The following is a 14,985-nucleotide window of genomic DNA, read 5'->3' as shown; positions in this document are numbered from 1 at the left end:
TTTAAGACATTTTTTGGTTTCTGTGAAGCTGTGACTTGTTACTTGTTTCTTTCATTCCAACATTTTCTTCATTTAGAGATATTTATATATAGTTATGAAAGAAAAATGATATGGTTATATAAGGTATATGGTGAGGTTTATTGAAAAGTTACTATATAATGGCATCTCTCAAAATAGTAATCTGAAATTGAAAATTCTTTTTAGAATAAATTTCTAGTATGTTTTTGGACAAATATAATAATAAAAATAAATATATCTTGGCTTTGCCATGTATTAGCTGTGTAACATAGTTTACTTCTCTGCACTTCAGTTTCCTTGAAATGACAGTAACTTGTGCCTGCCTGAAAAGATTATTATGAGGATTAAATTAGCGGTCGTGCTTGGCAGTAATAAGTTATATAGGCGTGTTTGCTCTTATGATTAGATGTAAACATGTGCTTTACTTTGCCTTCAGGAATTAATGACCAAGTTAATTACTGAGACACCTGACCAGCCAATCCCATTTCTCATTGACCATCTTCAGTCTAAGCAAGGAAACCGTGGACACCTTCAAAGAACTTTATCTGGATCTGCAGCTCTCTGGGCAGAAAGTGAAACATTAGGTAAATGAAAAATATATTTTACAGTTAATGTTAATACATTTAAACTAAAATTTACAAAAGTCTTTCTCTTTATAATGAGTAAATCTAGGCGGTCACCTAGGATTTCATGTATTCATCGGAGACTTCATCTGTATGCTAAAATTTGTCCAAAAATCTTCTTGAATTTGAATATATTGTTATGTATTAGCTTCAAAATATGAGCATCTCTGTATTCAATCTGAATAGAAATAAGGTTCAGATTTGCATGAAAAGCTTTCATTTCATATGAATTAAAACTCATTATTTTAAACTTCTTATCTTTTTATGAAGAATTTGAATTAAGTGCTTATGGAGCTCATCTGTGTAGAAAGGTAAACAGTAGATTTCTACAGAGTTACCTTTTTTGTAGCCCAAATGGATAATTACTCTCTGTTTCCCTCAGTTCTAATTTTACCTTATGTAGTAGATTCAACCTGAGGAAGCTTTATTCACTCTATTGGGGAACCAGCCTTACCAAGTATGCAATAGCCTTACCTCCCCAATTAGCACTGGTGATATAATTGGGTAGACGTGACTTCGATTTTTATTTATAAAATGTGTGTCCGACAGCTTATTTCTTCTACACCCTGGTCTGTTAGTTTGGTGTTAGTATTTACTTCCAAACCCAAATCCCCACTCCCCCCCCAGACCTGTTGCTTGGGTAGCTGACTCCTCACCTGTCTCCCACGGTATCTGACTGACAGGATTCCAGATGCTTCCGGGGAGAACACCATCGCTTCTCTTCTCGTCATGCTCTGTGGGATCCCGTGAAAGGATTTTGGTTTTCTTTGGCTATATTCTCACATTGGTGCCTAAAGTGGGTAGGGAATAGGGTATCCTCTGAAGAATGTAGACAACTCTGGTGTTAGTTATCCATACAGAAGTTCTCTGCTGCATACAGGAAACTAGAATATGAGCTTTTGGTACACAAAAGAGGGGACTCTTGGTTTTTCTTGGCCTCACTTTCTTAGTGTTAGATTCTTAGTAGGGTGGCTCTTAGGCATAGGCTCTGGTTTGTAGCTGCAAAGAAGGCACCATTCTTCTGAAGGTGGACCAGATAAACATCTATGAGCTCACTGAAGCTCATAGGAGCCCATATTTATAAATTATCATATCTGGAGAGACAGTAGTGTATTAAATTCTCTAGCTTTAATCAGCAGACATTTAATATCTCACGTTTTTCACAGGTCAGAAGTCTGTGCAGGGTTTAACTAGATCTTCTGTTTAATCTACAAAGCTGCAAATCAGGGTGTTGGAGGCTGGAATAGAATCTGCTTCCAAGCTCATTCAGGTTGTCGGCAGAATTAATTTCCTCGCAACTGTGTGACTGAGGTCCCTGTTTTCTTGCTGGATCTCAGCCAGGGGCTGCTCTCAGCAAATAGGTACAGCCCACAGTTCTTTGCCACATGACTCTTGCATCATGGCAGCTTATTTCTTTAACAAGTAAGGGAATTTCTTTCATTGAAGTTTACTAAGATGGAATCTTATATAATACAATGTAATCATGGCATTGACATCCCATTACCTTTGCCATATTCTGTTGGTTTGATGCAAGTCAAAGGTCCTGTCTACGCTCAAGGGGAGGGAATTATTTAGGGCATAACATCAAGGGACAGATACCAAGGGGGATCACTTTAGAATTCTGACTAGCACAAGTACTTAATGACTCATTGCTTGGAGAGGGAAGGAGATTATTATAACTCCCAGTTTACTAGGGTAATGGCATAAGTGCTTGTTTAATAAAGCAAGATGGGAACACAGGACTAAATCTATGAAGACCCATAATAAGTCCAGTTCCTTTGGATGAATTTGAATTTCTTGTGGGGTATCTTAGTACATAATTCCAGCAGGCTGTTGGATATGAGTCTAAAACTCTGGGAATGGGTTAAGGCAGGAGTCGCAGGTATGGCATTCAGGATTGTACACAATAAAACCATGTGAGTGGGAGAATGGAAGAAGTTGTGGTCAAATTTAGAATAGGAGATGGAGTAGGAGAAGGCAAGGGTGAGATGATATCTTTTGCCTTAAATTTTGCCTGTTTATTAGGAAGTGAGGTTGTTTGCTGAGGGCAAGAGGTTTGGGGATTGAATAGGGGAGATTGAAGTGAATGATATTAATTGTGAAAAGTCACCATGGGGAAGACAAAAAGAGTTGGCAAAGGAAAATAAAAAAGACTAAAGCAGTTCTGGGGCTTATCTGAAGTTCAAGACATGAATTAATCACGGAAACCGTGGGCAAGATTGTGATTTTTCCCCATAGTGCCCCGAAGTGCTGGGAGGAGGGACAGAAAAGCCGTTTGAGAGACTGATGAGAACTGTAGTTGTACCCTAGTGAGGATGGAGGCTGGAAGAGCGGTTCTGCGAAGGAGCTGAGGGTATTTCTGAGTAAATTGTGCAAGTGATCAAAGCACGTGGTCTGGTATGAGAGGGTAGGGAGCAAGGAAACAGTTTAGACATAAAAAGCAAGTCAGAGAGCTAAAAACCTTTGAGAGGCCTGTGTAAGGGGAGGTGTGGTGAAAACATGAAAGATTGAGAAGGACAGGGAAATTGTGATATTTGGGATCAAGACTTTTGAGGTGGAATGATTGCAGATGATGAGAACGTCCTGTGGGTGACCTGAGTTTGGGGGTGTGTGATGTCCAGGGAAGTGAAGCTCTTTAGAGTTGAGGAGGGCAGTGAAGTATGAGGTTCAGTGCACGGTTTGTTTAAGGATTAAGAGGTCACCAGGGTTTCATTCTCGCTGTTAAAAGGTCAAGGGTGACGGTGCCAGTGTCTCGAGTAGGGCTGCGGCAGAAATCAGGAGCAGAAAGATGCAGTAATGAGGAGGGGTGAGCAGTGTAGACAGGCAGCACTTACCACAAGAGAGGAGAAGCTTTCAGCTTAACGTGGATGGACCAGAAAAACGCAGTCTGTGGCAGGTGACACGTGGGGGAATGAACACCCTTCATTCCAGGAAACTGCAGAGGCGGGAGTGCCCTTGTGGAAAGAATGAGTGGCTCTTCTGACTTGAAGGAGGGGATTTGAAGATAGAGGGCTGTTTGTTTACCGTGGAACGTATGCCCCAGGAGGTGAAGAGGAAAGATTTTAGAGGGAAGGGTATGGCAGGAGGGAGAAGGAAAGCATAGACTAATTCTTGGTTGTGAATATTAACTGATGAAGTTATAATTCAAGTGACAGTAAATAATGCCAGTTTAAACTGTAACTGTAATTTTGAATTATTTCTTTTGGTGCTTTTTCTAATTAGTTAGAAAATGTCTCAATCGTCAAAATATATAGGTCTTTTTGAAAGTATCTGAAGGTGCCCTCTTTTTGCTTTTAAATGTATCCAGCATCTTGGGACATAACATCTTCTCAGAAGCCTGTCATTTAATGTCTAGGAGAAAATTGAAAGCAACCTTGTTTTTACTCATTTTTTGATATTCTGTTATTAAATACTTATGGGATTTGTTTTTTCTTTATTTCTGATATTCCAAAGTTTTACTGGGACTACATGTAGATGTTTGTCTTTTTTCTTTAATTTTTCATTTTATTCAGTGAATCCTTTCAATTAGCAAACCCAGGTCTTCAGCCTAGAACAGTTTTCTTCTTGTGTACTTAGTTAATGTTTCTGTTGTGTTTGTTTTGATTTCTTCTTCAAGAAAATCAACTATGTATAAATTGAGTTTTCTTTATTGATAACTTCTAGGGAGGTTTGTCAAGCATGTTCTGTGTGTCACTGATTCAGTTTTCTGTAGTATTGGTTTTCTCTTTCTGGCTTTGTACACAAATTTAAATGTTGGTACGTATTGCATTTTAGCTTCCTGTCAGTGTTTCCTTATCTTCTTTAATTTCTCTTAGCAGTTATATTTTTATGTTTTATCTCTTTTCTCATTTCTTTCTGCTTCACAGACTCTATTTTCTTTTATTTTTATTAAGAAGGTAAAATAGCCACATTGTAAAATTTAAAGGTTTTTTCATAGTAAATCTTTCCCCAAACTGTGAATTTCCTCTATATTTTGAATGATGTATTTTTGTTTTTTATACTGAATCTTCCTTCTTAAAATGATATTTATTTTCTGTCTATTTGCATTTAAATGAGGAATGTTCTGTCTAGTTTCAGGTTTGTCAATAAATAGTGTAGGTAGACTCTTCTTTTTTGTTCCCTCACCATATAGCTTGGAACCGTTTAGTTAGTTTTCAAAAATTTGGGGGAGACAGGTGAAATCATGGTTGCTACTAAAATTTCCAGTATCAGTCAAATCCTGTAGGTCTCTGCTAGACTGACAAGTGACTTTCTGTCTCTCATTTCTTTTTAACTGACTAAATAAAAACAATATCATTGCTGGAATATTTAAATTAATGTGAATTTTTTTTTCTTTCCAATAGTGGAGAATTGAAAAAGCCACAAAATCCAATATATCATTGTTTCTGGCTCCTTTTAGTTTTTCTTTGTATCGTGAGATGCTATGTTTTGTGTCCGTGATTTTTTATTCTTTTAGCTATGTTGCACTAGAAGACAGTATGGTTCTAGTTTGTATGTAAAATGCCAAATTCTGATAGATTGTGAAACAATATAAGGAGATAAATCTGAGGTAGGGGCAAGCATTGTGGATGTCTAGAAATTTTTCAGTCTCTTTCTGATATGCCGATCTTTTGTCTTAATTCTATCTATGGAAATACTTCCTGGGTTCTGGCAGAATATAGACCAATATTTCTGTTCCTAGTGTTTTAGAATATTTGTGCCTCTTTTGGTATTTAATGGGATGTTGGAAGTAGAAAAATTGGATAACAGCTCATTAAGTACAAACTTAACATGAAAATTTGAGGAATCCCTATAATATTTCATGATGTCTACTTGGTATTTATAAGTGGGTAGTCAGAGAAAGATTTATGAGTCATCCATAGAGCTGGGATGGTTTGAAGCTGTTTAAATTTACACAAGAAGGCAGAAGGAAACTAAGGAATGTCATACAGATGAAAGATAAGAAAGCATGAATAAGACAGAGAAGGAACAGTAAGATAGGTGATATGGGGATGAGGAGAATGTAATGCCCTGAGAATAAGAGAAGAAAAAATTCCACAATGTAAGTCTGTCTAAAAATATGGAATGCAAAGAAGTTAAGAGAGATGAACTCCTGGAAAGATCATTTCATTTGGAAGTTGGTATGACACTGACCACCTTTGAAGGGGAACTACAGCTTTCAGTAAAGGTGGTTGAACTACTCCTTCTTGAACAGAACAGTGGAAAAAATGAGAGAGACTATGGAGGAAGTGTAGGTGAGCACCAGTGGTTTTATGTGCCGTAGTGAATACGATAAGGTAGCATCAAATGAGTAAAATTTACTTAAACATTTAGCTGTTTTTATTTACAACAGAATACAAGGCTTTACTCCATGACACCCATTTATAGAGTGTTATGTTAAGTAATCTGTGCCTTAAAAAGACTTTCGAATAATTTCACAGTTTACCATGATCTTAATCATATTAATATATAAGCTAATTCATATCAAATTCAAAACTCAAATTTACAGGAGAAATAAAGCAAGTAATACTTTGGGGCATTTGCATTATTTTGATATGAGGTGACATAGCTTTTGCCAGGTATATCTAATTACTTCATGGATTTAGTTTTTGACCAATCATGAAATCACTACTATTTTTATATGTATTTTTTTTTTGTTTTAACAGAACATAAAGGAACAAGAAGGGAATTCAGAAACTATGATAAACCCTGGCAGTTAAATGCAAAGAAGCCTAAAAAGTCAAAGAGCGACCTTGCTGTGTCTAATATTTCTCCACCATCACCAGAATCAAAATCATGTAAGGAAGTTTGTCATTCATATATTACTTAATGTATGTAAGTGTGTGTTAGTAAAATGAAGAAAAGGTAAGAATTGAAGCCAAACTTTTTATCTGATATTCTGGCTATTCTAATGAATTTCACATTTGTTTCAGCATTAACATTGAGCTTTATTTATATATAGCTACTCACTCATATTCTCAAGCATGTGTAATCGATTTAGATCCTTTTGAGTATAGTATTCTTTTAAGAATGTAAACTGCGTGGAGCAGGTCCCTTGCCTCTCATGAACAGTTGCAGTGTTTTATCACGTTCAGAGCAATACCAACCCTACATTTAATAAAGGACATAAAAGAAAATTAAATATTTTAGAGGGAAAGCAAAGAAGATTTCTGTTCAAAACATTTAACAAAATTAAAAAAAAATCCTTCACCCAGGATCTCTCTGAAGCCCTACCCATTTATTACTGAAGCTTGTATATTTATTCTCTCCCACGATGAGAAGTACCCCTTCTCTCTCAATGTCTCTCCTCCTTTCCCACTGCCTTCCCAGCCACTAAGTTTTTCCAGTGCTCTGTTACCACCACATACGCATGAACATGTCATGTAGCTTAGGATCTTGTAGCAAGTCAGTTATTCTTGGAAGACAAGAGAGCTTGAAAGCTGTCCTTACACACCAGTTTCTTGTGGTTGTTACAGAGTGAGGTGTTTGATTTTAATTTAAACAGGAAAAGGAAAAGGTAGAAAACACTTACTTTTGTTTGAAAAATTTGAAAAATCATTATGTGCTAACTGGAATCTGAATTTGGCTCATTTGTGAAAATGACTGAAATTAACTCCTTGAGTTTCTTTCTTTATATAGTGGTACTCATAAAAAGTATTTTATCAACCACAAAGTTCTTGTGAGAATTATGTGAAGTACTACAAACTACAAATGTTCTTTTAAAATTAATGATTGTAGCTAAATTATCCCGCTTCACCAGTTTGGTTTATAAAATTTGGTCCCAACATTTAAAAAAATATACAAGTTTAAAATTTAAATGTGTTGTTCACAACCATATTCCCAGTAATGTCCAGTATAGTTCCTGGCTCAATTAATAAGTATTCAATGAAAAAAATGTAAAGGAATAAATGAAAAATGAAATCAATCAGTTCTCAGTCTCACATTTCCCTTTCTATCCTTGGAAATGCCTTTCTGTCTGTCTCTCTCCCCCTCTCCCAATGATAAATCCATAACCCTAGGGGCTTATTTTAAAGGGCTGAGTCCTGGATTGCATCACCTTGAGGGTAGAATGCTGTAAGGTCTTTCATTTTGCAGAGCCTTTGCTATTTATGGGATGCTGTGCAGCCACAAAATGTTACTGGTGGGCTGGCATCCGATATCTTTTCCTGTTCAGGTGACCTGCTCTCAACCTCTGGTTCCATTGGACTGTTAGCTCTTTAAAGGAAATTAATAACAGAGTATCATGAATGTTTAATGATGTATGCAGATATAGTATATAGGATTCAGAGTTATTGATTGGAAATATATTGTTGAAACATAAATTATTCCTGAAGTAATAGAATATCTTTTGAACATAGACCATGGTAAGTTAAAGCTGTATATTGTAATATGTAAAGCACCACTAAAAAGAAGCACAAAAAGGCATAAATAAAAAGTTAATAAATTTATTAAAATAGGATGCCCCAAATTTTTTGATTTATTCTCCCAAAACAAAGGCAAGAAAAGAGGAACAGAGACATAAATAACAATCTCCTATTGAAATAAGTACAATCCCTATCCAAAATCTAGCAGGTATTTGACCCCTGGAAATTGACAGTATTATTTTAAATTGATTTGGAAAGGGAAAGAACCATGATTATCTAAAGCAATCTTGAAAAACATGAAGTAGTTTGGAGAATTTACCCTACCTGACTTCAAGTCTTACAAAACTACAGTTATCAAGACAGTGTGATTTTGGTGAAAGGATGGACAAATAGATCAATTAAATTTAATAAAGAGTCTAAAAATAGACCTACGTATGCGGTCAAATGATTTTCCACAAGAACATCTAAGCAATACAGTAGGAAAAGAAAAATCCCTTCAACATTGGACATTCATATGGAAAATACACACAAGTTGATCCCTACCTTAATTCATACTGAAAATCAAACTGAGATGGGTCATAGACTTAAAGATGGAAACAAAAACAATGAAACTTCTAAAATAAAACATACAAATATAACTTTGTGACCTTGGAGAGGCAAAAAAGTTTTAGAGATGTTCTAGTTACCATGGCTTCATAACAAATCACTCTAAAATGCTTTTTTTTAGGTTAAATTAGCATAACAAAAATTAACCATTTTAAAATGTACAATTCAGTGGCATTTAGTACATTCAAAATACTGTGCTACCGTAACCTCTTTCTAGTTCCAAAACATTTCATCATCAGAAAAGGAAACTCTGTAACAAATAAACAGTCACTCAACATTTCTACCTCCCACCAGCCCCTGGGAACTTGCTTTCTGTTTCTGTGAATTTACCTATTTTGGTTATTTCATATTAATGGAATCATATAATGTGTGAGCTTTCTGTGTTTGGCTTATTTTACCCAGCATAATATTCATGTTTTCACAGTTCATTCCCATTGCAGCAGGTATCAGAACTTCATTCCTTTTTTCTGGCTGAATAACATTCCATTGTATAGATATACCACATTTTGTTTATCCATCCATCTGTTGTAGGATATTTTGGTTGTTTCTACATTTTGCTATCATGAATTGTGCTGCTGTAAACATTCATGCTCAAGTAACTGTTTGAACACTCATTATCCATTATTTTGAGTATATACCTTGAAGTAGAATTGCTGGGTCATGTCGTATGTTTAAACTTTTGGGAGAACTGCCAGTTGTTTTTTATGAAGGCTGTACTATTTTACATTCCCACCAGCAATGTAAGAGGTTTTCAGTTTCCTCACATTCTCACCAACATTTGTTTTTTTCTATTTATAACAAAAATATTATACCATCCAAATGGGTGTGAAGTGGTATCTCATTGTTGTTTTGATTTGCATTTCTGTGATAACTAATGATGTTGAGCATCCTTTCATGTTCTTCTTGGCCATATGTATATCTTCTTTGGAGAAATATCTATTCAGGTCCTTGGTTCATTTTTTAAAGTAAGTTGTTACTCTTTTTTTCCTTGAGTTTCAAGAGTTCTTTATATATTCTAATCCTACACCCTTATCAGATATATGATTTACAGATATTTTCTCTCATTCTGTAGATTGTCTTTTCACTTTCTTGATAGTATTCTTTGATATGCAAGTTATTAATTTTGATGAAGCCCAATTTACCTATTTCTCTCTCTCTCTCTTTTTTTTTTTCTTGTGCTTTTGGTGTCAACCCTTGCCTAATCCAAGACCATAAAGATTTACCCCTATGTTTTCTTCTAAGAGTTTCATAGTTTTAGTTCTTAAATTTAGGTCTTTGATTCATTTTGAGTTAGTTTCTGTTTATGATGTAAGGTAGGGGTCTAAATTCATTCTTTTATATGTGGATATTGAGTTGTCCATTTGTTGAACAGCGTCATTTGTTGAAAATACTATTTTTTACTCATTAAATGATGGTCTTGGCACCCTTGTCGAAAAGCAGTTGACAATGAATGTATTTATTTCTAGACTCTCAGTTCTATTTCACTATTCTATATGCCTATCCTTATATAAGTACCACACTATTTTTATTACAGAAGCTTTATAATGAGTTTTAAAATTGGGAAGTGTGAGTACTTGACCTTTGTTTTTCTTTCTCAACATTATCTAGGCTATCCAGGGTCCTTTGCAATTCCATATGATTTTTAGGATCAGCTTTTCCATTTCTGCTGAAAAAGGTCATCGAGATTTTAATAGGAAATACATTCTGTTAATAGATCATTTGGGGATTATTGTGATCTCAACATTGTTAAGGATTCCAATTCATGAACATGGGATGCCTTTACATTTATTTGTCTTCTTTAATTTCTTTGAACAGTGTTTTGTACTTTTCAGTGTACTAGACTAGCACCTTCTTGGTTAAGTTTATACCTAAGTATTTTATTCTTTTGTATGCTATTGTAAACGGAATTGTTTCTTATTTTCTTTTTCCAATTGTTCATTGGTAGTGTTTAGAAATACAACTGATTTTCAAGTATTGATCTTATATCCTGCAACTTTGCTGAGCTTGTTATTAGCTGCAACCATGTTTTTGTGGATTCTTTAGGCTGTTCTACATATAAGTTCATGCTGTCTGCAAGTAGAGATAGTTCTCCTTTTCCTTTTCCAATTTGAATGCTGTTTATTTCTTTTTCTTGCCTACTTGGTCTGGATAGAAATTTTAATAGTATTGAATAGAAGTGATGAAAACAGGCATCCTTTCTTGTTCCTCATCTTAAGGCGAAAATTTTATTATTTTACTGATCTACGTGGTGTTAGCTGTGAGTTTTTCATAAATGTCTTCTATTATATTGAAGACGTTCCCTTCTACTCCTAGTTTATTGGGAGCTTTTATTATGACAGAATGTTGAATTTTGTCAGAAGCCTTTTTCTCCATCAATCAAAATAATCATGCATTTTAAAATTGATTATATTAACATAATTATTACACCGATTATTTTCTTATGTTAAATAACTTTTGCGTTCATGGATAAATCCCACTTGGTCATGGTGTTTAATCCTTTTTTTTTATGAGTTCACTTATTAGTTTTAGTTTTTATTGCATGGGAACAGCTTATAAATACTTTTTTAAATTTGATTTTTATTTTATATAGGGTATAGTTGATTTACAGTGTTGTGTTAGTTTCAGGTGTCCAGCAAAGTGATTCAGTTATATATATACATGTGTCCATTCTTTTTCAGATTCTTTTCCCGTATAGGTTATTACAGAATATTGAGTAGAGTTCCCTGTGCTATACAGTAGGTCCTTGTTGATTATCTATTTTATATATAGTAGTGTGTATATGTTAATCCCAAACTCCTAATTATCCCTCCCCTCACCTTTCCCCTTTGGTAACCATAAGTTTGTTTTCCAAGTCTGTGACTCTGTTTCTGTTTTGTAAATAGTTCATTTGTATCATCTTTTTAGAGTCCACATATAAGTGATATCGTATGATATTTGTCTTTCTCTGTCTGACTTACTCTATTTAGTATGATCATCTCTAGGTCCATCCATGTTGCTGCAAATGGCATTATTTTATTCTTTTTAATGGCTGAGTAATATTCCATTGTATGTATGTACCACATCTTCTTTATCCTTTTCTCTGTCGATGGACACTTAGGTTGCTTCCATGTCTTGGCTATTGTAAATAGTGCTGCCATGAACATTGGGGTACATGTATCTTTTTGAATTATGGTTTTCTGTGGATATATGCCCAGGAGTGGGAATGCTGGATCATATGGTAGCTCTATTTTTAGTTTTTTAAGGAACATCCATACTGTTCTCCATAGTGGTTGTACCAATTTACATTCCCACCAACAGCGTAGGAGGGTTCCCTTTTCTCTACACCCTCTCCAGCATTTACTGTTTGTAGACTTTTTGTTGATGGCCATTCTGACCAGCGTGAGGTGATACCTCATTGTAGTTTTGATTTGCATTTCTCTAATAATTAGTGATGTTGAGCATCTTTTCATGGGCTTTTTGGCCACCTGTATGTCTTCTTTGGTAAAATGTTTATTTAGATCTTCTGCCCATTTTTTAATTGGGTTGTTTGTTTTTTTGATGTTGAACTGCATGAGCTGTTTGTATATTTTGGAGATAAATCCCTTGTCGGTAGCTCCGTTTGCAAATATATTTTCCCATTCTGTGGGTTGTCTTTTTGTTTTCTTTATGGTTTCCTTTGCTGTGCAAAAGCTTTTAAGTTGAATTAGGTCCCATTTGTTTATTTTTGTTTTTATTTTCATTACTCTAGGAGGTGGATCCAAAAAGATATTGCTGTGATTTATGTCAAAGAGTGTTCTTCCTATGTTTTCCTCTAAGAGTTTATAGTATCCAGCCTCACATTTAGGTCTTTAATCCATTTTGAGTTTATTTGTGTTTTAGAGAATATTCTAATTTCATTCATTTACATGTAGCTTTCCAGTTTTCCCAGCACACTTATTAAAGAGACTGTCTTTCTCCACTGTATGTTCTTGCCTCCTTTGTTGTAGATTAATTGACCATAGGTGTGTGGGTTTATTTCTGGGCTTTCTATCCTGTTGCATTGATCTATATTTCTGTTTCTGTGCCAATACCATACTGTGTTGATTACTGTAGCTTTGTAGTATAGTCTGAAGTCCTGGAGCCTGATTCCTCTAGCTCCATTTTCTTCCTCAGGATTGCTTTGGCTATTCATGTCTTTCGTGTTTCCATAATCCTTTTAATATGCTGCTGAATTTGATTTGCTACTATTTTGTTGAGGATTTTTTCATCTGTATTCAGAAGAGATATTGGTATGTAGTTTTCTTGTCATATCTTTGTCTTTTGTGTCAGGGCAATGCTGGCTTTATAGAATGAGTTTAGATGTATTCCCTCGTTTTCTGTTTTTTTGGAAGTGTTTGAGAAGAATTGGTGTCAGTTCTTCTTTAAATGTTTGGTAGAATTCGCCAATGAAGCCACCTTGTCCTGTGCTTGACTTTGTTGTGAGGATGTTGATCATTGATTCTGTCTCTTTACTTATTATAAATCTTTTGTTTATTCTTGAGTAGCTTTAGGTAGTTTGTTTCTAGGAATTTTTCCATTTCATCTAGGTTGTCCAGTTTATTGGCATTCATAATATTCTCTTATAATCCCTTTTAGAAACATTTTTGTAAAGTTTGTAGATTACAGACTTGATTACATTTCTGATTTTAGTAATTTGAGTCTTTTCCCTTTCTTAGTTAATCTAGCTAAAGGTTTGTTAATTTTTAAAATCTTTCTTAAGAATCAACTTTTGGTTTTGTTGATTTTCTCTATTACATTTGTATCTTCTACTTCACTTATCTCTGTTCTAATATTTATGATTTACTTCCTTCTGCTAGGTTGAGTTTAGTTTGCTTTTCTTTTTCTACCTCTTTAAGGTATAAAGATCAGTTATTGGTAGAAGATGTTTCTTGCTTTTTAATGTGGGCTTTACAATTATAAATTCCCATCTGAGCACCACTTTTGCTGTGTCCTATAAATTTTGGTATGTTGTGTTTTCATTTTCATTTGTCTCAAGATATTTTCTAATTTCCTTTAGGATTTCTTCTTTCACCCATTGGTTGTTTAAGAGTGTGTTGTTTAATTTTCTCATGTTTGTGAATTTTCTGGTTTTTCTTTTTCTTTTTCTTTCCAATTCATTCCATTGTGGCCAGAGAAGATACTGTTATGATTTAAATATTTTAAAACATATTGAGACTTATTTTGTGGCCTGACATATGGTCTATACTAGAGATTGTGCCGTGTGCACTTGGAAGAAGAATATGTATGGCTGTTATTCTGTGTATTTTTCTCAATATGTCTATTAGATCTAATTGGTTTATAGTGTTGTTCAAGTACTCTGTTTTCTTATTGACCTGTTTAGTTGTTCTATCCATTATTGACAGTGAAGTATTAGAGTCTCCAACTATTATTGTAGAACTCTATACCCTCAGTTACGTCAGTGTTTGATTCATGTATTTGGGGTCTCTGTTGTTAGGTGTGTATATGTTAAATAATTGTTAAATCTTCTTGACTGATTGACCCTTTTATCAATATATGATATTCTTTGTTTTGTAACAAGTTTTGTCTTAAAGTCTGTTTTGTCTGATACTAGTATAGCCACCCCTGCTCTCTTTGGTTTCTGTTTTCATGGAATATCTTTCAATCATTATTTCTTCAAATATTCTTTCTTCTCCTTTTTGGGACTACCCTTAGGTGTATGTTGGTACATTATACAAATTGATAAAATAAGAAAAGTCATATGACATCTCAAATAATACTTGAATGGTATTTGATAAAATTTTACATCAATTTCTTGCTTTAAAACAAAACTAAATAAAAGGACTTTTAGAATAAAAGGATATTTTCTTAACTGAAGTATTGTCTGGCAGAAACATTTATGTAATATATATAAAAAGTTTTCTAAGTGATTGTTCTCAAAAGGAAAAAAGACAATAATATTAAGTCATTAACTTTCGTATGCGGTAAATATCATTAACATTCATTAAAAACATCTCTGTTGCTAAAGCTTACTTAAAAATAGGTACTATATATTAATTAGGCCAGTGAAGAACAAAATAACCTGTTAGCCTATGCAATAGATTGTGAGCTCCTGCAGAATGTCATCCCCATGAGGGCAGGGAATTTTGTTACATTTATTCCCACTGGTTTACTCCCAGAACCTAGGACAGTGCTTTGTGCTATATACAAATGAGTGAATAAATGAGTAAATGAGAATTTAAGGATTAATTAGTGCTAAAATGTGTCCTAGTCTCATGAGATAACAGTTTAGAAGCTGTGCATTTTCAGATAACAAAAAAGCACCTTACTCAGTGCAAGCTGGTATAGGTACAAAGATCTGCAAGATAATATTATGTTTTTAATTTTCAATTTTGATTTGTCATAGAGGAAAAATAATGACAAATAGGGTTCGATGAAGT

General features: G+C 34.4%; 1 protein-coding gene across 1 annotated transcript in view; it reads left to right on the top strand.

Moving 5' to 3' along the window:
• The window catches only part of C17H8orf34 (chromosome 17 C8orf34 homolog), a 115,138-nt gene that overhangs the window by 49,008 nt on the left and 51,145 nt on the right, over positions 1 to 14,985 (top strand). The window contains 2 exon segments of the mRNA XM_028167192.2: positions 455 to 602; positions 6,287 to 6,418. Coding sequence (XP_028022993.2) covers positions 455 to 602; positions 6,287 to 6,418 — 280 coding nt within the window.

This window comes from Balaenoptera acutorostrata, chromosome 17 (assembly GCF_949987535.1).
Source record: "Balaenoptera acutorostrata chromosome 17, mBalAcu1.1, whole genome shotgun sequence".
NCBI classification, from domain to species: domain Eukaryota; kingdom Metazoa; phylum Chordata; class Mammalia; order Artiodactyla; family Balaenopteridae; genus Balaenoptera; species Balaenoptera acutorostrata.
Note: the sequence above shows the minus strand (reverse complement) of the source record. Positions and strands in the feature narration are given on the sequence as shown.